This window comes from Panthera uncia (assembly GCF_023721935.1).
Source record: "Panthera uncia isolate 11264 chromosome B3 unlocalized genomic scaffold, Puncia_PCG_1.0 HiC_scaffold_1, whole genome shotgun sequence".
Classification (NCBI taxonomy): Eukaryota; Metazoa; Chordata; class Mammalia; order Carnivora; family Felidae; genus Panthera; species Panthera uncia.
This window is the reverse complement of record NW_026057582.1, coordinates 44002100-44025889: the sequence shown is the minus strand read 5'-3', so window position 1 is coordinate 44025889 and position 23790 is coordinate 44002100. Positions and strand designations below refer to the sequence as shown.

Here is a 23790-nt window from a genome sequence, read left to right as displayed (position 1 = left end):
TGGAAAGCAAATAAATGAACTAAGGTGAAAGAGAAAAAAAAAAAAATTAAATACCTTTAAAGAGTACAAAACAAAAAATTTCAAAGTACTTTTTAAAAAAGAATCAACTAAGCATTTTGTAATAGCCCACCTCAGTTGCTGGGGGTTTTCATGGATACCAACCACCCAGTAGTGATCAGATTTTCCTTTACAGTGTTCTCTTGTGTTACATACAGGAGTCCATGTATTACCAAGCCCTCTGTTAAGCATTCGAACAACGCCTTCTGAATCCACATAACAGGGGGTACCTATACACCAAAAGAAAAAGAAATCACCTGGAGACACAGCTACATGTTTGTTAAATAAATCCTATTTCAAAAATACATACCAATGATTCAACTTTCAGTTCAAAAGCAAAAAATAAAACAAGGCGAATAATTCAAGATTATTTCCCACGAAACTTAATTAGCTGCACAGAATAAGCTCTAACTGAATGGAAGAAAAAAACCTGCCTGTGATAGGACTAAAATTTACTCAAGAGAATAAGCTGATAGTTTCAGTGAGAACTATGCCACCTGCTGGAATATAGCAATATTTTTAAAAGCCAATTTCAATAAAAATGTTAAGTTCTGAATCTGAAGTTTTGCTGGTTATGAAAGACTTAGAAAAACAACCAGAACCTAATGTACCATGATGATGTAGAGAAATTTGCCTTTAGTACTCTTCTTCCTCTTGTTCTTTCTTGGCCTTGTCATTGTGTTCCCCAACTCCTAGGTAAGCTATTCTGTTTCCCACTTACTCTGCCCCCATCTCAGGAAGTGCATAGCATTATTCCCTAATTATCCCTTTTATCTGTGACTTCACACACCTCTCACTCTGCAAGCAGCAGTTATCCTTAAGTCTAGATCTGATTAGTAATTGGCGGAAAAAAATAAAGATATATAAATGGAAGTTACAAATGGTCACATGATTAGAACATAAATGACCAATAATATCCCACTAGAAAACACCTCCAGAAATGGTTGATTTTTAATATAATTTACTGTCAAATTTGCTGGCATACAGTGTGTACAGTGTGCTCTTGGTTTTGGGGGTAGATTCCCATGATTCATCATTTACATACAACACCCAGTGCTCATCCCAACAACTGCCCTCCTCAATGTCCACCACCCATCTTCCCCTCTCCCCTACCCCTCCCTCAACCCTCAGTTTGTTCTCTGTGTCCAAGAGTCTCATGGTTTGCCTCCCTCGCTCTCTGTTCAGAAATGTAAAAGACAAACTGGAGTTTCCAATAATATAAGTGAAGGGCAAGAATCTCCAATAGAAATAATATTTTAGCTAGGAGACAGGGCTAAATAAGGTATTCCAAATCATCATCAGTTATAAGCCACTAATAAATGAATCTATAAATGTAATTTTTAATTTCTTTTTTTTTTTTTTTAATTTTTTTTTCAATGTTTTTTATTTATTTTTGGGACAGAGAGAGACAGAGCATGAACGGGGGAGGGGCAGAGAGAGAGGGAGACACAGAATCGGAAACAGGCTCCAGGCTCTGAGCCATCAGCCCAGAGCCCGACGCGGGGCTCGAACTCACGGACCGCGAGATCGTGACCTGGCTGAAGTCGGAGGCTTAACCGACTGCGCCACCCAGGCGCCCCTAATTTCTTAGTGCTACATGAGGAAATGGAAAAAGTGAATTTTAAGAACATATTTTATTAAACCAAATATATCCAAAATATTATCATTTTAACATGTAATCAATGTAAAAGAATTACTGAAATTTTTTACTTTCTTTTTTTAAATTAAACCTTCAAAATTCTGAGAGTATTTTATACTTATAGCACATCTCAGTTTAGATTAGCCACATGTGACTTGGTTACTGTAGTGGATAGTGCAGCTATAGAAATTTCCTATTTTCTGTGTAGAATCTTCAGGAAAAGCCACAACTTCACCACTGATTTGTATCTCCTCCTTGGTACCCATAACAAACTTTTAGAGAAATATATTTCTCTCTTTGTAAGTTTTCTAACCAGAATTCACATGAAGAACAGATCTTATACATAAAATAATGGCTACCTTGCCTAACAATTCCAGTTTCCCACTGCCAACATAATTAAGAAATTTAAACATATAATATAGACATTTATCTTTAAAAATTAATTAGGAGTAAAACAATGGAACAGTTTCTACTGGAAAAATGTTTTTAATATAAACAAATGAGTTTATCTTGCCTTCAGCTGAAAATCCAACCCACACTATGTAGGATTTCCTCGTAAGAGGAAGAGGATCACCATGTAAAATTTGCTTTTTCTTTTTCCCCAGCTCTAGCAGTTGAACTCCAAGGCACTGATCACCATCAAATCCTGTACCTAGTGAGAAAATATAAATATAAATCAGGTATCAAAGGTTATTTAGCTATAATGCAGTCTAAAGTACTTTCTGTGACTTGAAATGATTTTGTGATAAATTCTTAGATTAACTAGCACTACTTTTTATGGATAACCCACCTGACTGACATATCATTCAGGTATTAGAATACTATATTACATGGACTACTTATAAAAAGTGATATTAAGAGGTAATTCATTCACTCAAATATTTACAAGAGCTTATATATGCCGGGTATTGGGGCTACAATGGTAAAGAAAATGAAGTCACACTGTTCTCATGAAATTCATATTCAGGTAAGAGAAGACTAATTTTTAAAAAGAAAAAAATGCTAAGTGTCTCCAAAGAGTTAAAAGAATAATATGATACGGAGCGTTACACTCACTGAATGGTTACCTTAGATTAGACAAAGGTGGCCTCTTTGAGAAAGTGAAATTTAGCTGAGACATAAACTGCAAGTTGGACGGGTGCCTGGGTGGTTCAGTAGGTTAAGCGTCCAGCTCAGGTCATGTTCTCATGGTTTGAGTCTGAACCCTGCTTCAGATTCGGTGTCTCTCTCTCTCTCTCTGCCCCTCCCCTGCTCGTGCTCTGTCTGTCTCTCTCTTAAGAATAAATAAGCATTTAAAAAAATGCATGCTGAAGCCAGCCATCCAAAGGGGGGGGGGGGGGGGAGCACTATAGTAAACAGAAGGAACAGCTAATGAAAAGGTCCTAAGATAGGGACAAGCTTGGTAAATTTGAAGAATACAAAGAAGCTAGTATTGCTAGAATGAGTAACAAGAAAAAGTGGCAACAGATGAGGTTCAAGAGGCAAGCAAAGGTCAGATCATGTAGGACCCTGCTGGCTGTGATGAAAAGCTTGATTTTTATTCTAAAGCAATGGAAAGTCAGAAAAACTTGAGAAGGATGTGTTCTGACTTTATGTTTTTAAAAAATCACTTAGGTTGCCAGGTGGAGAATGGATTGTGGAAGGCAAGGATTGAACCTGACAAGCTAGTTACGGGACAACTACAATAGTCCAAGAGAAGACATCTGGGTTGAACTGGGGTTTCAGTGGAGGAGATGAAAACAGAGGGTTTGGAATGTGTTATTTCATAGAACTGACATGATGGGGTTGACATGGGGAGTAAGGGAAAGAGAAAACTCCATGATAACTCTTACATTTCTGCCTTGAGTGGCTGGATTAATAGTATGGTATTTACTCAGATGGAGAAAACTAAGTGAAAGGCAAGGTGGAAGGGAAAAAAAAAAACCAAAGGTTTTATTGTGACTAAGTTTGAAATGCATATCAAAACTCTACCAAGAGATTTCAAGTAGCCACTGGATATGTAAGTCTGTAGACACAAGGAGAGGGCAGGGCTGGTGATATTAATTTATAAGTCATGGACATACAGATGTATTTAAAGCCATAGGCCTTGAGGACATAACCCAGGGTAGCTTCTCAAACTGCATTTTTGAGCCACGAGTCATGAAATCAGTTTAAAGTTGCAAATAGCATTTAAAGAAAACTGAAATCAAAGAGTACATATCGTCCATGAGACTTCTGTAGTTACATTTACAGATATGTATAGATTAGCAAAATAGAGCATATTTCTTACTAGGGCTAAGCAGCCAAAAGACTGAAAGCTCCTCATCTAGAGAGGGTACTAGAGAAGAGGGATTGTGACAGAGTCCTGGAGCACTCCAGCTAAGAGGATGGCATAGGAGGAGCAGCTAGTGGAAGAGCTGAAGGAGTTATCAGTAAGAAAAACATCAGGAGTGATGTCACAGAATCCAAGAAAATAAAGTGTTGGGTGGGGAATGGGTAAAATAGGTGATGGGGATTAAGAAGTACATTTCTCATGATGAGCACTGGGTGATGTATGGAATTACTGAATTACTATATTGTACACCCGAAACTAACAAAACACTATTTTAACTATACTGGAATTACAATTTTTAAGAAAAGAAAGCGTTTCTGATGGAATTACCAAAAAATAAGCATAAAAAGATTATTGGTAATCTTTTTTTTTTTTTAAGTGAGCTCTGGACCCAACATGGGGCTTCAACTCATGGCCCTGAGACGAAGGTCCCATGCTCTACCTATTGAACCAACCAGCTGCCCCATATCAATAACCTTGAAAAAATCAGTCTTCAAACAGTGGTGGGGACTAAGGACACAGTATAAGGTGAGGAAAAGGAAGCAGCAACTTTTTAGTCATATTCAAACTGTCTTGGTCTTGCACACTGGAAGTTGTTTTTTTTTTTTTTGAGGTTTAAATGCTGAAAATTCTTATGAGATATAGACATGGAAGTAACTAGCCAAGTTCTACCTTGGAATTCTTTCTAGAATATAGTTTTTCTCTAAACAAAATATTTTCATTCCTACTAGTGAATACAACAAAATTCTGTACATTCACAGATTACACAGATTCAAATGCTAAAATGAATGCAAAAGGATGTATATAATCCAAAACAAAGTATGAGAAAGACAAAGAAAGCTCAAGTAATTTTCATTTTACTTCAAGTCATGGCAAGATCATAAAAGACTAGAAAAAAAATCTACCTCTATGATAAACAATGAAAAGCTGTTCTCCATGTCCTGCCATTGATACTACAGGCCCAGGAAGACTGAAGACCTCTTTTTGAACACCTCCAATAGTGAACAATCGAAGGAGCAAGGCACTAGTGGCAGCAGCTGCCCATCCCAGACCAAGACATATGGCTTCAATATCTTCATTCTGAGGCATGTCTACTATCCACTCTTTGCTTGAGTCCCAAGAACTAAAGTGCAGGCAGTGAAGCTTGCTATAAATTAAAATAAGACAGAAACAATCAAACGTTCCTATTTGATGTTTTATATACGTGAAGCTAATCATGATACCCAGTGACAAAAACCAAATAATTTTTCTTTTAAACATAAATGGTACAAAAATAGCTTTGAAATATTTATGAAATATCCTTAAAATGGAATGTATTAAAACCATTAACAGTCATGTTACTGAAGAATACTTAAAAATACAGGAAAACGCTCACAACATAATGTTAAATGAAAACAGGCAGACTAAAATCTGCAGAGTATGATCGATCCTAGGTTGCAAATACACAGACAAATCACAACTAAATTTTTAAAAAGGGAAGAAACATCAAAATGTTAGTTCTTTCACTGTAAAAAAAATTTAATACAGGAAAACAAAGGAAGAAAGGAAATACAATCACATATAATCCCACCAGCTAGATCACCAACCACTGCTAACAATCTGATGTTTCCAGTCTTTCTTATTTACATTTATTTATATTTATACATACACACACACACACACACACACACACACACACACACGAAAATTATTAAGGTTAAACTTGGGAATGCAGATATTACAGTATTTAGAACCAGAGGCAGTACTGATTTACTGAAGAGTAATTTTAAATTCAATTTTAAAATGAAAAGTAACATTGTATTCAGCTGTGAAATAATATACCCAGGAAAACAAAGAAAAAGATATCTGGAAAAAAACTGTACATGGAAATAAATGTTCTATTTATGTAAGATTCTGAGTCAGAGACACGGAGTCAACAGTGGTTTCTATTAGTAAACTGATTTAATTCAATAATGAAGTATAGAGTGGATTTTACAATGTATAAATTAGGAAACCAATTAAAATGTATTTGTTAGACTCTAATGCATACTCAATCACCCATGTATCTCATTAAAATGCAGATTCTGATTTAGAAAGTCTGGGGTGGGGTCTGAAATTCTGTTTTCAATAAGCTTCCAGGTGACCCATGCCCCTAATTTGTGAACTACACTTTGAGCAGCAAGAAGCTAATGTATCCAATCAGAAAGATTTTAATTTCAAATCACCTCAGAGTCAGTAAAAATCTACGATCAAGTGTATAAGCACTACAATCTGCTGAAGAAGAGAGATCAGGAGAGGGTAATCTGGCTGAAATAACAGAAAGTTAAGTAAAAATGTTTTTTCTTCTTTAAAAAAAAAAAGGATTCAGCCTCTACTGCTTCTCCCCCATAATTTTTTTGTCTATTTTTCCAAATATCATTCTCCCCCCTTCTTTTTTTAAAGAAGTTTCAAGGGGTGCCTGGGTGGCTCAGTCCATTAGGTTTCTGACTTCGGCTCAGGTCATGATCTCACAGCTCGTGAGTTGGAGCCCCGCGTCAGGCTCTGTGCTGACAGCTCAGAGCCTGGAGCCTGCTTTGGATTCTGTGTCTCCCTCTCTCTCTGCCCCTCCCCCGCTTGTGCTCTGTCTCTCTCTGTCTCTCAGAAATGAATAAATGTAAAAAAAAAAAAAAAACCCAAAATAGAGAAGTTTCTAATCTAATTATAGTGACAAAAAAACCCAAAACCAACAAACAAAAAACCCAGGTGACAAAAAACTTGTCCAAGGAAAGTACTGGATTAACTGTCTAGGGATACAAGAACATTTTGGGTGATAAAAAATAATTTTGAGGGACGCCTGGCTGTCTCAGTTGATATAGCGTATGACACTTGGTCTTGGGTTGTGGGTTCAAGCACTACACTGGGTATAGGGAATTCCTTAAAAATAAAATCTTAAAAGAAAAACTTTTTTTGATTGGGACAGTGGTTATCTGAATATATACACATTTGTTAAACTCATCAAACTGTACACCTAAAATGGGTGCATTTTATCGTACATAAATTATACTAATAAAGTAAATTTAAAAAGGACAGGGATTTATACAAAAAGAAATCTAGAAGGATACACATCAAACTGTTAACAGTGGTTATGTCTGACAGAATTCTGGGGGGACTTTTTCTTCCTAAAAATTCTGTACTGCTTAAGAATGTTTGTTTATAATTCATATGTATTATTCTTGTAATACTAATGAAACACAGTAACAATATAAAAAATAGCCCCATTTCTCTTGCAATTACAAACTGTCATACCTTCATTTGTAGTTAGAGAATGTAAGTGAGGGGACAATTAGGCAAAAACAGACATGTTCTGAGGTCTTATGTATGAAACACTTCTATATCTAACAACTCAGCAGTGACGAATTCTTCCTCATAATCTTGAATTTACCTTGCTAGTTCATCCGAGCTTTCACATGCCAACAAAATAGCTTCATGAGAAAGATTTGCTACTGTGTAATTCAAAGTGTTTGATAAATGTGTTGCATGGTGTATGGAGGTATCATGGAACTCCACATCTATGGCATTGTCTTGTTCATCATTATAGCAGCGAATAATTCCAATAGAGTTCCACACCTACAAGCATTAAGGTTAAATACAAGCTTGAGAAAAATTAAAAGGTCCTAGGATCAGTAGACTAAACTACAAATTAACAAATATTATAATTCAGTTTGTATCGAAATTTAAGTTATGGGAACAACCACAGCTCATCTACCTTTAAATAGTTTCAAGTAAGAGTAGTGACATCAGGACTACAATTATTATCTACTCTTTTCATGAGAAGGCGGCACATATTTATTAGCAAATGGAGTATTCCATTTAATATTTTAAAAATTATACTACTGCCATAAAAAAATACAATTTTGTACAACCAAACCATTAAATTCCCCAAAAGAAATATTTCAAAACTGTATTTACTTATAAATACAGACATAAATGACAGCATATTTTCCTGTTCCAGCTAACTGGCTTAAATTATAAGAATAAATATATACATTTTAAAGCAACATAAATTGATACCATTTAGAAAACTTATCTTCCATCTATGTACACTACAGGTTCACACTAGGCCCTAGTGTTTCCTTTCCTCTACCACAAATAACTATACATAAAACAGTTGACAATGAAAAATTAAGACCTATTACTTGATGATGATTACTGACAGCAACAAAAAGTCTTATTAAAATAAAACATCAACTTTAATATTTACCTACAAATTTATGCCAGGTGGATACCAGGCAAAGTCCTCAGTGGAAAACCTCAAATAACCAACAAATAAAAATATTAAACTTTTTAACTCTCAAGCTTAAAATAAAAAGCTAATATACTCACTTATCCATTTTAGAAATATATTTTTTTAAATTTCTTATTTTTTATTTTCTTTAATTTTTGAGACAGAGAGAGACAGAGCATGAGCAGGGGAGGGGCAGAGAGAGAGGGAGACACAGAATCTGAAGCAGGCTCCAGGCTCTGAGCTGTCAGCACAGAGCCCAACACAGGGCTCAAACTCACAGACTGTGAGATCATGACCTGAGCTGAAGGTGGACGCTTAACCAAGTGAGCCACCCAGGCACCCCTAGAAATATATTCTTAATGCCTACTGTGCCATACCTTGCTCTTTTTTTAAGTTTATTTATTTTTGAGAGAGAGAAAAAGTACGAGTTGGAGAGGGGCAGAGAGAGAGAGGAAAAGAGAGGGAATCCCAAGCAGGCTTCCACAATGTCAGCATAGAGCCCAACCTGGGGCTCGAACCCACAAATAGAACCGTGAGATGTGACCTGAGACAAAGTTGGATGCTTAACCGACTGACCCACCCAGGCGCCCCATACCTTGTTCTAAGTGCTATCAATAAACAAAACAGAAACATCTCTTATCCTTTGGAGTTTACATTCCAGTGGGATGGATGGGGAAAAGAGGCAGAGAGTTTTTTTTTCCAAAGCACTTATCACTTTCTAATATATCATACTAAGAGTTGTCTTCTAAAAAGCATCTTACTAGTGTTTTGGAATCAGTATAAACTATTATATAAAAATTAATATGAGAAATAAAGTTTGGAAGTATAACCAAGAGGTACTGCAAGATATACAGTCATATTAACTTTATGTTCATTTTGTCACTCTGCAAAGCAGAATTTTATTTAACATAAGGTTGAAATAAGATTAAAACTGAATTAACCATAAAAAAATAAACCACAAAATTCTGTACCAAAGTGCTGTAGGCCAGTTAATCAAGGTTTTTAAAAATATTTTTTACCAAACAGAATTAACTATATTGAGAAAAAATTCTCAAAGGTAAAAGAATATATAATATGATATGATATAATATAATATAATATAATATAATATAATATATAACATAAAACTATTTTGAAGTTAAGTGGAGATCCAAAGCTTACCATGAATCTATGAGTGAGATGCACGGGTGTAGAACCTGACTGGAATGGCTTTTGCCGGGGAGTTGGCATCGGCCCATCATAAAATGGCCTTTGGGATGTTACAAGTGGTAGATTATGAACGCTGTCTGCCTGATCATCTTCCTCCTCCTCCTTGAGAAGATTAGAACCAGTTTTTAACATTGTAACATCTAGAAAACAAAGAATTATAATTAGAGAATCATAAATACCAATGACCTAAAAAAAAAAAAAAAAGCATTATAAAATCCAAATAACATTTTCCATTCATACTTAATAATACTAACATGCTATCTGCCTCCTCCACTGTGTTAATGTTTACAGCGATGGTGCAAAAACAGTAGAGGGTAAAACTGTTGGTGCTATGACATAAATCCAGGCAGCGGCACCAATCTGTATTAGCAGTCAACTCACTGTTAACCACCACTCAATTGCAGTAAAAATATCAATTCTGTTAAACCCTAATCTTTGCACAGATTTTTAAAAAATGTTCTCTGTGCTAAAATGAGAAGTGTGCATGAAGATGTGTGATGTCTGCCTCAGAAAAAAAGAAACCATTTGTACAAATGAGTTGTAAGCTGAACTGTTGATTTTCTCACGAAACACCATTTTTACTTGAAAGAATGCCAGATAAAGTATGATTATGCTGACTTTGGTATTTTGGTCAACATTTTCTTGAAAATAACAAAGTAGGCTGGTCATTTAAGAAAAATAACTGACACAATCTGTTGCCAATGATAAAATTTGAGTTTTCAAGCAAGAATCAGAAAACTTTTATGGGGAGCCTGGGTGGCTTGGTCGGTTAAGCGTCCGACTTCAGCTCAGGTCATGATCTCACGGTCTGTGAGTTTGAGCCCCGCGTCGGGCTCTGTGCTGACAGCTCAGAGCCTGGAGCCTGCTTCCGATTCTGTGTCTCCCTCTCTCTCTGACCGTCCCCCGTTCATGGTCTGTCTCTCTCTGTCTCAAAAATAAATAAACGTTAAAAAAAAAAATAATCAGAAAACTTTTACCTGCCACCATGAGCTTGACTGCTTCCTAACATTTAAAAACTTCTGACAAGATTGGTGATGATACTAACAAATACAATCCTAGATAATGTATCAGTATTACAAAGGCCTGCAAACCTCAGTGAACCAGTATTTTCTAAATTACCAATGCATGTATTTCAAAATCAAACATGGTAAACTAAAAGATCCATTCAAGTCAGACCAATGGATCTTAATATAATATAGTTGGAAAGTTCACTGGAGAGTTTTCAGATTCCACACTGCAAATAATCTTTATGAAATGATCACTTGTTGAGTTTTGGTACAGTAGCAAAGGATATCCACAATTATTTCAATAGGCTATTGAAATACTTCCTTTTCAAATTACATGTTTGTGTTGAACCTGAATATTCTTCACATACTTTAAGCAATTAGGCAAAACAACACGTATGTCAGTAGAATGAATTCTGAAGCATGAAAGAATTCAGTTATCTTCTATTCCAGACATGGAATAAATTTTCAAAAGAGTAAAATAATGCCACTTTTCTTAAGCTTTTCATTTGAAATGTTACTTATGTTTACATACATACATATGTAATAAATAAAAATTTAAAAAGTAAATAAATATATTTAAATTTTGTTTTAATTTCTAACATGGTAAATAACAGTATATAAATTCCATAAATAATTCTCTTTGGGGTCCACAAAAGTTTTTAAGAATGTAATAAACTCTGGAGACCAAATATTTAAGGACTCCAGTCCTATAAAACCCTATATGATTTAAATGTAGCAAAATTTACCGCCATAAAATGGTATTTGGCATTTTACTTGACAATGTTCAAATGTGCTATTTTAGCAGTTTATTTGAAGGTTTTTTTACTGTAACATCAATTTCCTTAACAGACACTATTATTCGTATTACTTTTTATTAAAAAATTTTTTTAATGTTTATCTTTGAGAAAGAGAGAGAGCAAACACGCAAACGGGAGAGAAGCGGGGGGGGGCGGACAGAGGATCTGAAGGGGGCTCTGTGCTGATAGCGGAGAGCCCAATGGGCTGATCTCATGAAATGTGAGATCATACATGACCTGAGCCAAAGTTGGACACATAACGGACTGAGCCAACCAGGTGCCCCTATTTCTTCTTGAGTTAGCTTGGTAGCTTATGTCTTTCAAAGAATTTGTCCATTTTATCTAAGTTGTTGTATTTATGGGCACAAAGTTGGTCATACTATTGTTATTATTTTGTTATTAATAGCAGTGCTATCTCACAGAAATAGAAGTTATATATATAATTTAAAAATTTTTAGTAACCATATTTTAAATAGTAAAAAAAGGTTTAATTTTAATATTATACTGTATTAAAGTGTTATAATTTTGACATGTATTCAATGTTAAAAAATGACTAAAATATTTTACATTCTTTTTTTCATACTGTCTTCAAAGTCTGGTTGCATTCTATACTTATAACACATCTCATTTTGAACTAGCCACATCTCAAGTGCTCAAAAGCCACAGATGGCTTAATGGCCACCATACTGGACAGTACATATCTATACAATCTATGGTGACAGCCCCCTTTCATTACTCGTATTAGTCATTTATGCCTTCTCTTTCTTTCTGATCAGTCACGATAAAGGTTTAAAAATGTTACTGATCTTTTCAAAGAACTAGTTTTTGGTTTCACTGACTTTCTTTACAGCTTTTGGTTGTCAATATCATTGAATTCTGTTTTTTATTTCCTTCCTTCTGCTAGTTTGGAGTTTAATCTCTTCTTCTGTTTCTAATTTGCTAAAGCAGAAGCTTAGATAATTGATTTGAAATCTTCTTTAACATAAGTACTTAATACTACATACTTCCCTCTACCCAATACGTTAGCTACATTCTACAAACTTAATAATGACTTCAAATAATAGTTTTTTTGTTTTTTTTTTTTAATGTTTATTTATTTTTGAGAGAGAGACAGACAGAGCATGAACAGGGGAGGGTCAGAGAGAGAAGGAGGCACAGAATCTGAAACAGGCTCCAAGCTCTGAGCGGTCAGCACAGAGCCCTACACGGGGCTCGAACTCACAGAGTGTGAGATCATGACCTGAGCCGAAGTCGGCCGCTTAACCGACTGAGCCACCCAGGCGCCCCTCAAATAATAGTTTTAATAAAAAAATTGTAAAATATCAATTGACAGGATGAATCATCACATCCACAAAGTCAATACATACCAACTGAGTTTTCATCATCTTCTAGAATGTGACTTCGCTGTCTAGGACGACCTGAAGCCAGCATGAGGTCGTCATCTTCTTCCTCATCATTTATAATTCTTTTTGAAAAAGAAGGGGTCTCCACTGCATTGTCATTTAGAAAATCACCAGCATTATTTGTATCATCTCCATCAAAAAGATCACTGTAATCTTTTTCTACTCTGCTAGAGACCTTGAACAAATTAACACAAATTACAAAGATAAGTGAACTATTTAAATAAATGCAATTACTCAAAAGCCAATTCTGTAATGTGCACCTATATATTCTACCAAGTAAGTAAATTCCCTGACAAGAATTAATTAATAAATGTATTTATAAGAATTATATTTCTGTGAGACTTAGTCCATATTTTAATTTTTTTTTAACATTTATTCATTTTTGAGAGTGAGACAGACAGAGCATGAGCAGGGGAGGGGCAAAGAGAGTGGGAGACATAGAATCCGAAGCAGGCTCCAGGCTCTGAGCTGTCAGCACAGGGTCCAACGTGGGGCTTGAACTCACAAACTGCAAGTTCATTACCTGAGCTGAAGTTGGACACTTAACAGACTGAGGCACCCAGGCACCCCCCCACCCCAGTCCTTATTTTAAATGCCTTATGGTATTTATGGATGGGACAGGAGTGTACAACAGACATATAAAAAAATACTGTATATACCCAAATACAAGGCAAGGTTTTACTCCTCAAAAGTCATTCTCCAGAGAAGTGACCTATAAGTTCCTACAAAGTCTCTCATTAGTCATTCATTTATTTTTTAAAATTTTTTTTAATTTTTATTTTTGAGAGAGAGACAGAGTGTGAGTGGGGGAGGAGCAGAGAGAGGGAGACACAGAATCTGAAGTAGGCTCCAGACTGTGAGCTGTCAGCACAGAGCCCGATGTAGGGCTCGAACTCACGAACTGCGAGATCATGCCCTGAGCTGAAGTTGGACGCTTACTGACTGAGCCACTCAGGCACCCCATTCATTTACTTTTATTTTAAATTTATTTTGTTTTATTTTGCTTAGGTAGGATATGTTTGCTTTCAATTATCTCAGTTAAAGCTAGTTTTTTGGGTTTTTTTTTTTTTGATGCTTATAAAAGTAAATGGATAGAACCAATAAAAAAATAAAGGAGGCAAGGAAATTCAACATTAATCCTTCATTCCTAGGAATATGAACATACCATTGCAAACACTAGATGTCACTGTAAATGATTTTTTAGATCACTTTATTTATTTATTTGTTAGGTAATCTCCACATCCAATGTGGGACTCAAACTCATGACCCTGACATCAGGAGTTGCAATGCTCTACTAGACTAAGCCAGCCAGGTGCCCCATAAGATCACTTTGAAAAACAAATAGTTTCTCCACATCCTCTCCAGCATCTATAGTCTCCTGATTTGTTCATTTTAGCCACTCTGACTGGCGTGAGGTGGTATCTCAGTGTGGTTTTGATTTGTATTTCCCTGATGAGGACTGATGTTGAGCATCTTTTCATGTACCTGTTGGCCATCTGGATGCCTTCTTTAGAGAAGTGTCTATTCATGTTTCTGCCTACTTCTTCACTGGATTGTTTTTCAGGTGTGGAGTTTGATGAGTTCTTTATAGATTTTGGATACTAGCCCTTCATCCAATATGTCATTTGCAAATATCTTTTCCCATTCTGTCGGCTGCCTTTTAGTTTTGTTGATTGTTTTCTTTGCAGTGCAGAAGCTTTTTATCTTGATGAGGTCCCAATAGTTCATTTTTGCTTTTAATTCCCTTGCCTTTGGAGATGTGTCAATTAAGAAATTGCTGCAACTGAGGTCAGAGAGGTTTTTTCCTGCTTTCTCCTCTAGGGTTTTGATGGTTTCCTGTCTCACATTCAGGTCCTTCATCCATTTTGAGTTTATTTTTGTGAATGGTGTAAGAAAGTGGTCTGGTTTCATTCTTCTGCATGTTGCTGTCCAGTTCTCCCAGCACCATTTGTTAAAGAGACTGTCTTTTTTCCATTGGATATTCTTTCTTGCTTTGTCAAAGATTAGTTGGCCATACATTTGTGGGTCCAATTCTGGAGTCTCTATTCTATTCCCTTGGTTATGTGTCTGTTTTTGTGCCAATACCATTCTGTCTTGATGATTACAGCTTTGTAGTAAAGACTAAAGTATGGGATTGTGATGCCTCCCACTTTGGTTTTCTTCTTCAATATTACTTTGGCTATTTGGGGTCTTTTGTGATTCCTTACAAATTTTAGGATTGCTTGTTCTAGCTTCGAGAATGCTGGTGCAATTTTGATTGGGATTGCATTGAATGTGTAGATTGCTTTGGGTAGTATTAACATCTTAACAATATTTATTCTTCCAATCCATGAACATGGAATGTTTTTCCATTTCTTTGTATCTTCTTTAATTTCCTTCATAAGCTTTCTATAGTTTTCAGCATACAGATCTTTTACATCTTTGGTTAGGTTTACTCCTAGGTATTTTATGAAACAGGAACCCTCTTGCACTGTTGGTGGGAATGCAAACTGGTAGAGCCACTCTGGAAAACAGTGTGGAGATTCCTCAAAAAATTAAAAATAGATCTACCCTATGACCCAGCAATAGCACTGCTAGGAATTTACCCAAGGGATACAGGAGTGCTGATGCAGAGGGGCACTTGTACCCCAATGTTTATAGCAGCACTTTCAACAATAGCCAAATAATGGGAAGAGCCTAAATCTCCATCAACTGATGAATGGATAAAGAAGTTGTGGTTTATATACACAATGGAATACTACTTGGCAATGAGAAAGAATGAAATGTGGACTTTTGTAGCAACGTGGATGGAACTGGAGAGTGTTATGCTAAGTGAAATAAGTCCTACAAGGAAAGACGGATACCATGTTTTCACTCTTATGTGGATCCTGAGAAACTTAACAGAAGACCATGGCGGAGGGGAAGGGGGGAAAAAAAAAGTTACAGAGAGGGAAGGAGGCAAACCATAAGAGACTCTTAAAAACTGAGAATAAACTGGGGCGCCTGGGTGGCTCAGTCGGTTAAGCGGCCGACTTCGGCTCAGGTCATGATCTCGCAGTCCGTTGAGTTTGAGCCCCGCGTCGGGCTCTGTGCTGACAGCTCAGAGCCTGCAGCCTGTTTCAGATTCTGTGTCTCCCTCTCTCTGACCCTCCCCTGTTCATGCTCTGTCTCTCCCTGTCTCAAGAATAAATAAAACGTTAAAAAAATTTTTTTTTAAATAAAAAATAAAAAAAACAGAATAAACTGAGGGTTGATGGGGGGTGGGAGATAGGAGAAAGTGAGTGATGGGCATTGAGGAGGGCACCTTTTGGGATGAGCACTGGGTGTTGTATGGAAACCAATTTGACAAAGAATTTCATATTAAAAAAAAAGTGAATAGTAAGCAGATAACACTGTAGAGCTCACAAGTGACTCCTATAGCATGAATGAAAACTGTACAAATGTTAATTAATACAATGAAAACTTGTGGTATAAAATTATTTTTTTTACTTTTTTTTAATTTTGAGAGAGCAAGTGAGTGTGAATGGGGGAAGGGCAGAGAGAGAGGGGGGTGGGGGAGAGAGAAAATCCCAAGCAGGCTCCACACTGCCAGCACAGAGCCTGATGTGAGGCTCAGTCTCACAAACTGTGAGATCATGACCTGAGCTGAAACCAAGAGTCTGACTGAGCCATCTAGGCAACCCAAGTATGGTATAAAATTCTAATGATAGCACCATTAAGATTCAAAAGGAACTGGGGTGCCTGGGTGGCTCAGTTGGTTGAGCATCCAACTCCTGGTTTCAGCTTGGGTCATGATCTCGCAGTTCTTGAGTTCAAGCTCTGCATCAGGCTCTGTGCCGACAGCTCAGAGTCTGAAGCCTGCTTGAAATTCTGGGTCTCCCTCTCTGTCCCTCCCCCACTCACGGTCTGCCTTTCTCTCAAAAAATAAACATTAAAAAAAAATTAAAAAGATTGAAAAGGAACTTTATCACAAATATTTTAGATTGAGTACATAAGATTGTGTTCTAGAAAACTAATGTTTAATGAAATAAGAGAACAGAAAACAAATGCTTCTAAACTCCTACATTTAGACATATGACACAACAGTGTTTCAGTTTTAATCATTATCTATTTAATCGATCCTATTAACTTCCCTATATTAGGAAAGATGAAGATTTGTTATAATTCTCAACCACCCCTACTCTCTTATATTTATGTATAATATTCTATCCCAATCCTCCCAATATAGATAAATTCTCATTTTGGTTGGATCAATATGCAGGAATTAGATTATCAGGACCATTTAAATGCTATTCCTAGTCAAATAAAGATAATAGCAACACTTATAAACTGTGCTAGAGACTGTTCTAATTCTATACATAACTGATATAATCCTCACAATAAAATCCTAGGCAGTAGGCATTATTCCTATCCTCATTTTATAAATGTGGTATATAATGATCACTTTTCCCTTCTTTTACAACTTTTTTCCTGGAGTTAAAAATCTCTCTCTTTAGGTCTTTTTTCTTGGATAGATTCCCCAAAGACGATTCTTCCAATCTCTTGCCTGAAAAACCTAAAACTGACTGACAACGCTCTAGGAGTCAAGGATGAAAAATAAGCTGAGAATTTTAACATTGAAGTATATACACTTTCATTTAATCCTTTTCAGTACAGTATTCCTCTTTTGCCCAGTGCCGCTCAACTGTACCCAGTGTTCTGACCAAAGACCTTCTCTGTTTTACCTTTTCCAGAGATCTAATCTCCAGCATCCTGCCAGAATATACATGGCAGTGAAGGAAGGCAGTTACCTAGCTATGCACACCAGTGTTGAGACTGGAGACATCTACTTGTTCATTAAACCAACCTCCTATTTTTAGCCCCACTTCTAGAAGTAACTAGTGCTACCAAATTCTGAATCATTGAGGATTCAGTCAGGCAAGCTGAACTGCATCCCAGCTTTCCCCCAACTGCAGTCTTCGGAATCAATTTTTTGACTTTTGAGAAGCTAAACTTAGTTTCCAATCATGCTTCTGTTTTTCAGCCTCCAAAATTTTGTTACTATCACCACTTCAACTGTCTTCTTTAACCTTATCAGATTATGCATTTAAAAAGAACTATTTAGGGTGATTTTAGTGGGGGTTCCAAATATCAGGTTGTCTGAGCAGACATAAATGGATGTATTAAGTCCACGATCTTTAACTGGAACTCTAAACCAAGACTTAAGTTTGACTGGGTATATTTGCCAGGCAGGGGGAATAATGAACAAAACCAAGGACTTGTATAAAACAAGATGGCCTATTTAAAGCAATTTAGTTAGTAAGGCTGGATGGCTAAGCATTAAGAGATATAAGGATAGCTCTAAGAATTAAAGTGAATTCAGAGCTGAAAAGGTTGATAGGCTACACTTAGTTATAATTATTAACTCTAATTTTATCTATATTTACTTAAATAACAATCCCCAGAACATCAGGATACTAAAATAGTACTTCACAAAGGTATTCCTTTTAAAGCCAAGGAATATTAATAGGCATTATATTGAGGGGAAAAAGTTTCTCAGTAAAATATATTTGGGAAATATTACGTTAAACAAGTTTAAACAGTTTTCTTTATGATAAATCATTAGTGAGCCTCTAATAATAATAACGAATTATAACTTTCAAAGAAAGTAATGTTTTTTGTGATGTTTTCCAAATCCATGACCACAAAAGACTGAAGAAACTATTCTACCACATATTACTTATTACCTTACTACTTGATGTCTTTCCATTGGGTTCACAAACATTTTCCAGGAGCCCTAGATTTCCTTCTGCATCAGTATAAGCTATTCGACCAGAAGTAGGATGCCATGCCAGGCCACAAATTGCATAACCTTTTTCATGTTTCACCCTAAAAATTAAAAAGTGAGTTCTTAAAACGCTACCAAAAAATATATAAACTATACATTTCTTTAGGAAAATTTTAGTTAGAAAACGTTAAATGATTTCTAACAAACTATTAACTATGTTCGTATTTTGACAATCTAATAATTGTAAATTTGTAATGTTTCAAAATAAAACAAACCAAAATCTAATAGGAAAAAAAAAAAGCAAAAGAGGGGTGCCTGGCTGGTTCAGTCTGGCGGTTCAGTCAGTAAAGCATACAACTCTTGATCTTGGGGCCATGAGTTCAAGCCCCACACTGGGTGTACAGATTACTTTTAAAAATAAATAAACAAACAAATAAGTTGAATCATACCTTTCCATGCAACCTTTGGTTTCCACATTCCAAACTATAATTAAACCATTAATACTCCCTGCAGCTAAATATTGCCCACAGGGAGACCAGGTTACTATATTCAGGGCCTATAGGAAAAACAATAAATAACAATTTGCATAATTTGAAAATAAACACTTATTGCCAAATTCAAATTTTTATAACCCATATTCTGTGTAACTTATAATTAAATCAATTCACAAATGGCAAGACAGTTTGCTTATTCAATTTTCTTTTTCAATAATAATTCAACTATCACTAAGCGGTTATTACTTTGTTTACCATGAGAAAATTATGCTGGCACAATTTTAAAAGCAAAAGCTAAAAACTGTTATTATCCTAGAGAGATAACAAAAGGTATCCTCTTAGCAGTCATCACCAAGATGAAGAGAACTAGTAAGTGAAGTGAACTGTACTAAGCCACTGCTGACCTACTGGGCCTCTTGTTTCCTTACGTGCCGAATGGGTGTGTATAAGAGGAGAGAGAGAATATAGAGCAACAACCTTCCTGCTCTAAAATTCCAGAGTCCATGATCATAAGTCTCAATAAAACTCATTTAACAATAAAGGCTAATTACTGATCATGTGAAAATAACATGTTCTAATACTATGTTAGAGTTAAATTTGACTGCTTATAAATTAAGAAATTTTCTTACCAACTTCACAAATAGAAAGCTCAGACAAGACCTAGCAAAGACCTATCTACTGTCCAGTTACTGGCTAAATGAAGACAGGTTGAGGGACAAAAGTTGGACACATGAACAACAATCTGGCATTGTTCTCCATTTCCAACAACACTTAACTGCGATTATATTTAGTCCAAGTATACCTGAAATATTCCTGTTAGCTAATTCAAAGTGTCACTTATAAAACTTACCTGAGAGATGAAATTATCTGAAAGATCAAACTGATTATTCCAAGTTTCTCTTCTATATAGCTTAACAGATTTTTCCACAGGAACTGCCAGTAACTATTAGGAAAGAAAAATGATTTAAACAAAAATTTACAATAAATTAAATTTGAGAGGGAAAAAAAGGCAAAAAGTTCATCAAAATAAGCCTAGAAAACATAAAAGCAAATTTGTATTTTAATTGGCAACTAAAAACTCAGAAAACTACTTAAAATTTTGATAAGCAAAGAATGAATGATCACTCTATTTGCTTGCACTGAAAACCAGAGTACTTATAGTTATGTATTTTTAATACTGCTTTTCAGGAATCTAAGCCCTTTGGATCTAAAAATTCATCTCATTTGCTAAAAGGAAAGAAATAGGTCCAGAATGCTTTAAACATCTTAAAAGGAAACTTATCGACTTACATATTCTTCCAAGCAAATAGAAAAAATTAAATCAGTATATTCTATGTTTATCACAAAAAGAAAAAAGTATTATTTATGAACAGAAAAACTATGTTAATTGTATTGATTTTTAAATTAATTAATGTTTCATAAGCAAAGAAAAATAAATCCTAAATTCTACAACTATCACTTTAATGCAGAATGTAATCTTAAGAGTTCACATGATATAGGGGCATCTGGATGGCTCAGTCAGTTAGGCATCCGACTTGATTTCAGCCCAGGTCATGATCTCATGGTTTCGTGGGTTTGAGTCCAGTGTCTGGCTCCGCACTGATGGTATGGAGCCTGCTCAGGATTCTCTCTCTCTCTACCCCTCCCACGAGTGTTATTCCTCTCTGTCTCTCAAAATAAATAAATAAACTTAAAAAAAAAAAAAAGTTGATGACACAAAGGACATAGATTAAATAAAGTCTCCCTCCCATCTCTAAATCCTATTTCTACTTCCCAAAGGTACACATAAGCATAGACTCTACAAGAACGCATAGAGGGGTGACTTTCATTCCTGATTTCGGCTCAGGTCATGATCTCACAGTTCATGGGTTCCAGCCCCACTTCGGTCTCTGTGTTGACAGCTCAGAGCCTAGAGACTGTTTTGGATTCTGTCTCCCTCTCTCTCTGCCCCACCCTCAATTGCACTGTCTCTCTCTCAAAAACTTACTAGTAAGTGTTAAAAAACATTTTTTTTCTTAATTCCTAAGAATGGAATATATTTTTTTCTTTAAATCTTCTTTTACTGCTCTTGATAGCAAGTTAAAATTTTTATAGCTCTTTCACATTTTTGGTAAGTTTATCCCTAGTTATTTCATCTTTTTTGATTTCACAGTAAATGCATCATTTTTTTCCACACCATGTTTTCTAAATGGCTATTATTTATATATGATTGCTAGTGGTTTTGTGTATTAGTTTGTTTCCAGCTACCTTATTGAATTTTCTTATTAGTAATATTTTTCCCTCCAGTGATTTCTTAAGATCTCCTTATATTCAAGCATTTCATTCTCTTTCCTCTCTTCAAGCAGGTCCTATCTTTCTACCATCAGTTACTACCTCCAAAATGTGAAATGGTAGTAGAAAGAGCAGACATAACAAGACTGTTTCCAGAGTTGTTCCATTAAATACAATGTAAAGAAGAATATAACATTAATTCATTCAAAATGTACTCTTCAGAAAAAACCTTTATGAAGTTAAAACGTTTCTTAAAACATTTCAGAATTAATTAGTTGGCTTGGGGCACTAAAACTTATAACCTACATAAAATAGCTAAAACTTAAAAAACTAATTCTACTATTCTCACATTCAAAGTTGACAAGAACTAGAAGAAATAACAAAAACAAAGGTTGAAAAATAAGAGTCACTTACCTTCCCACCTTTTGGCTGCCAAGCAAGTCTGCAGATTGATTTTGCATTTATCACATCATTGCATTTTTGTAGCAGTGGCCAACTAATAGCACATGTCTGATTTTTAAAAAAGAAAGATTTATTTCTCTTTACTAAATTTCTTCCAAAAAGATATGCAGAATAGAATAAATTTAATAGGTGATTTCTTCAAACTGATATATGGCTAAGAGAAAAGCAACTTAATTCACTTTCATCTAATTATGATGAAATTACTAAATTACTTTAAGTAATTCACAGGTATAAAGAGCAAAAATCTTAAATAATTAAATTAGAGTATTTCCTGTGTAGAATAAGCGAACAATATACTCTGAATAAATGTACACACACACACAAAAACCCAAATACATTAAAATATTAAAGTGTCTACAAAAATAAATTTAAGAGATCTCCTAGAAAATGTTAAGGTGTCAAAGTCAACCCTTCTGAACAGTTCAAACATGAGGGGAAGAAACTGTGCCTATTGAGGAGGCATACCTGTGGGGGATATTTTTCTCATCAGCCACATTATCTCTAGAATGTCTCAGGAAGAATTAATTGTTCCCTGTGCCAATCTAGAGAGCACTTTCTTGATATCTCCTTCAAAACTTTTAACAGGTTGGTAAGAATAAGTCGTTTATGTGATTTTCCAAATAAAGTGTGGCCAATGTCTTTGTTTTTGTATCCCCAACATCAAGGTCCCAACACATGGTAGTTCATTTGTAAATACACATTGACTGAATTTTCCCCACTGATTTATAAAACCTAAAAATGAAATATAAATCTATTGCTTCCCTTGTGATTGGGTACAAAAGCAATTAGTCTTCAACACACTTTTGCATTAGATTATCATAGGATTTGATCACAGAAACAGTATTCAATGCTACTCAAAAGAAAAAAACTAAAAAGAAAAAGAATTAATTTAGCCCAATGATATGTAACACCCCATTTATGACAGAAATGAGCAAAAAGTTTTAAATTCAAGTTGAGAAGTTTACCTGATCTGAAATTTGCCACACTTTGACAGATCCATCACAACTAGCTGATGCCTGCAGAAATAAAATAATAAATTTCTCTATAGTTACAACCATAATACTATATGGAAACTGGTTCAACTGATAAATCAAACAGCCTTTTTATCAACTGTGTGAAATATTCTAATTCTCTTATAATTTTAAACATACTGAAGAAAAACAAACAAACAAACAAACAAACAAACAAACAAAGGTGAAAAAATGATTACCAGAAAGATGTCCTTAGGATCAAAAGAAAGACTTAAAATAGGGGCATCATGTCCTCGAAATGTTTTCTGTTGGCTGCAATCCATCACATCCACAACTTTGACTAGAAAATCACTGTGAACAGTAAGAGTAATGTATAACAGGCATTAATATAAATGTCAATACAAAGCCTCTCCTAAAACCTGACTCAAATATTTCAAGAGTAAATGCCATAATTTTTTTATAGCAATTTGTAAAATTTGGCATCAAAATTTAAGGACTTACCTTTTAATTTTGCTCTGTAAAAATACCATAAACATGATTCAAGATTTCCCATTAAAATACAAATACTTTCTGGGGCTCCTAGATGGCTCAGTCGTTAAGTGTCTGATTTCCACTCAGGTCATGATCTCACAGTTCGTTGAGTTTGACCCCTGGTCAGGCTCTCTGTTGTCAGCTCAGAGCCCACTTCAGATCCTCTGCTTCCCTCTCTCTCTGCCCCTCTCCTGCTCGCACTCTCTTTCCCTGTCTCTCAAAATTAAATAAAAATGTTAAAAAATAATAAAAATTTTTAAAAAATTAAAAATAGAAATACTTCCTAAGTGACTTCCTCAGTTACATCTCAAGCTTCTATTATTTACCAATTAATTAAAGTCACGACCATTTTTTAAAGTCTCAATAATATTTATTTAATTTTTAAAAGTTTATCCATTTATTTTGAGAGAGAAGGAAAGAGCAAGAGTGGGAAAGAGGCAGAGAGAGAGAGAAAGAATCTCAAACAGGCTCTGCATTGTCAGCATAGAGCCTCATGCAGGGCTTGAACCCACAAACCGTGAGATCATGACCTGAACCAAAATCAAGAGTCAGATGCTTAACCAACTAAGCCACCCAGGCACTCCTCAACCATATTTAAAAGTACTATGCCTTTTACTCCACCTCAGCAATTTAATTGTTTTTTTTTTTT

General features: G+C 35.3%; 1 protein-coding gene across 3 annotated transcripts in view; it reads right to left on the bottom strand.

Annotated features, from left to right (window-relative positions):
* The window catches only part of WDHD1 (WD repeat and HMG-box DNA binding protein 1), a 66505-nt gene that overhangs the window by 26052 nt on the left and 16663 nt on the right, over positions 1-23790 (bottom strand). For all 3 annotated transcript variants that reach the window (XM_049612727.1, XM_049612729.1, XM_049612728.1), the window contains 12 exons: positions 22850-22961; positions 22605-22655; positions 21592-21687; positions 19757-19849; positions 18862-18968; positions 18372-18513; positions 12631-12841; positions 9412-9599; positions 7408-7592; positions 4913-5154; positions 2211-2348; positions 131-287 (listed from right to left, as the gene is read on the bottom strand). In XM_049612727.1, coding sequence (XP_049468684.1) covers positions 131-287; positions 2211-2348; positions 4913-5154; positions 7408-7592; positions 9412-9599; positions 12631-12841; positions 18372-18513; positions 18862-18968; positions 19757-19849; positions 21592-21687; positions 22605-22655; positions 22850-22961 — 1722 coding nt within the window. The remainder of the gene's footprint in view (positions 1-130; positions 288-2210; positions 2349-4912; positions 5155-7407; positions 7593-9411; positions 9600-12630; positions 12842-18371; positions 18514-18861; positions 18969-19756; positions 19850-21591; positions 21688-22604; positions 22656-22849; positions 22962-23790) is intronic.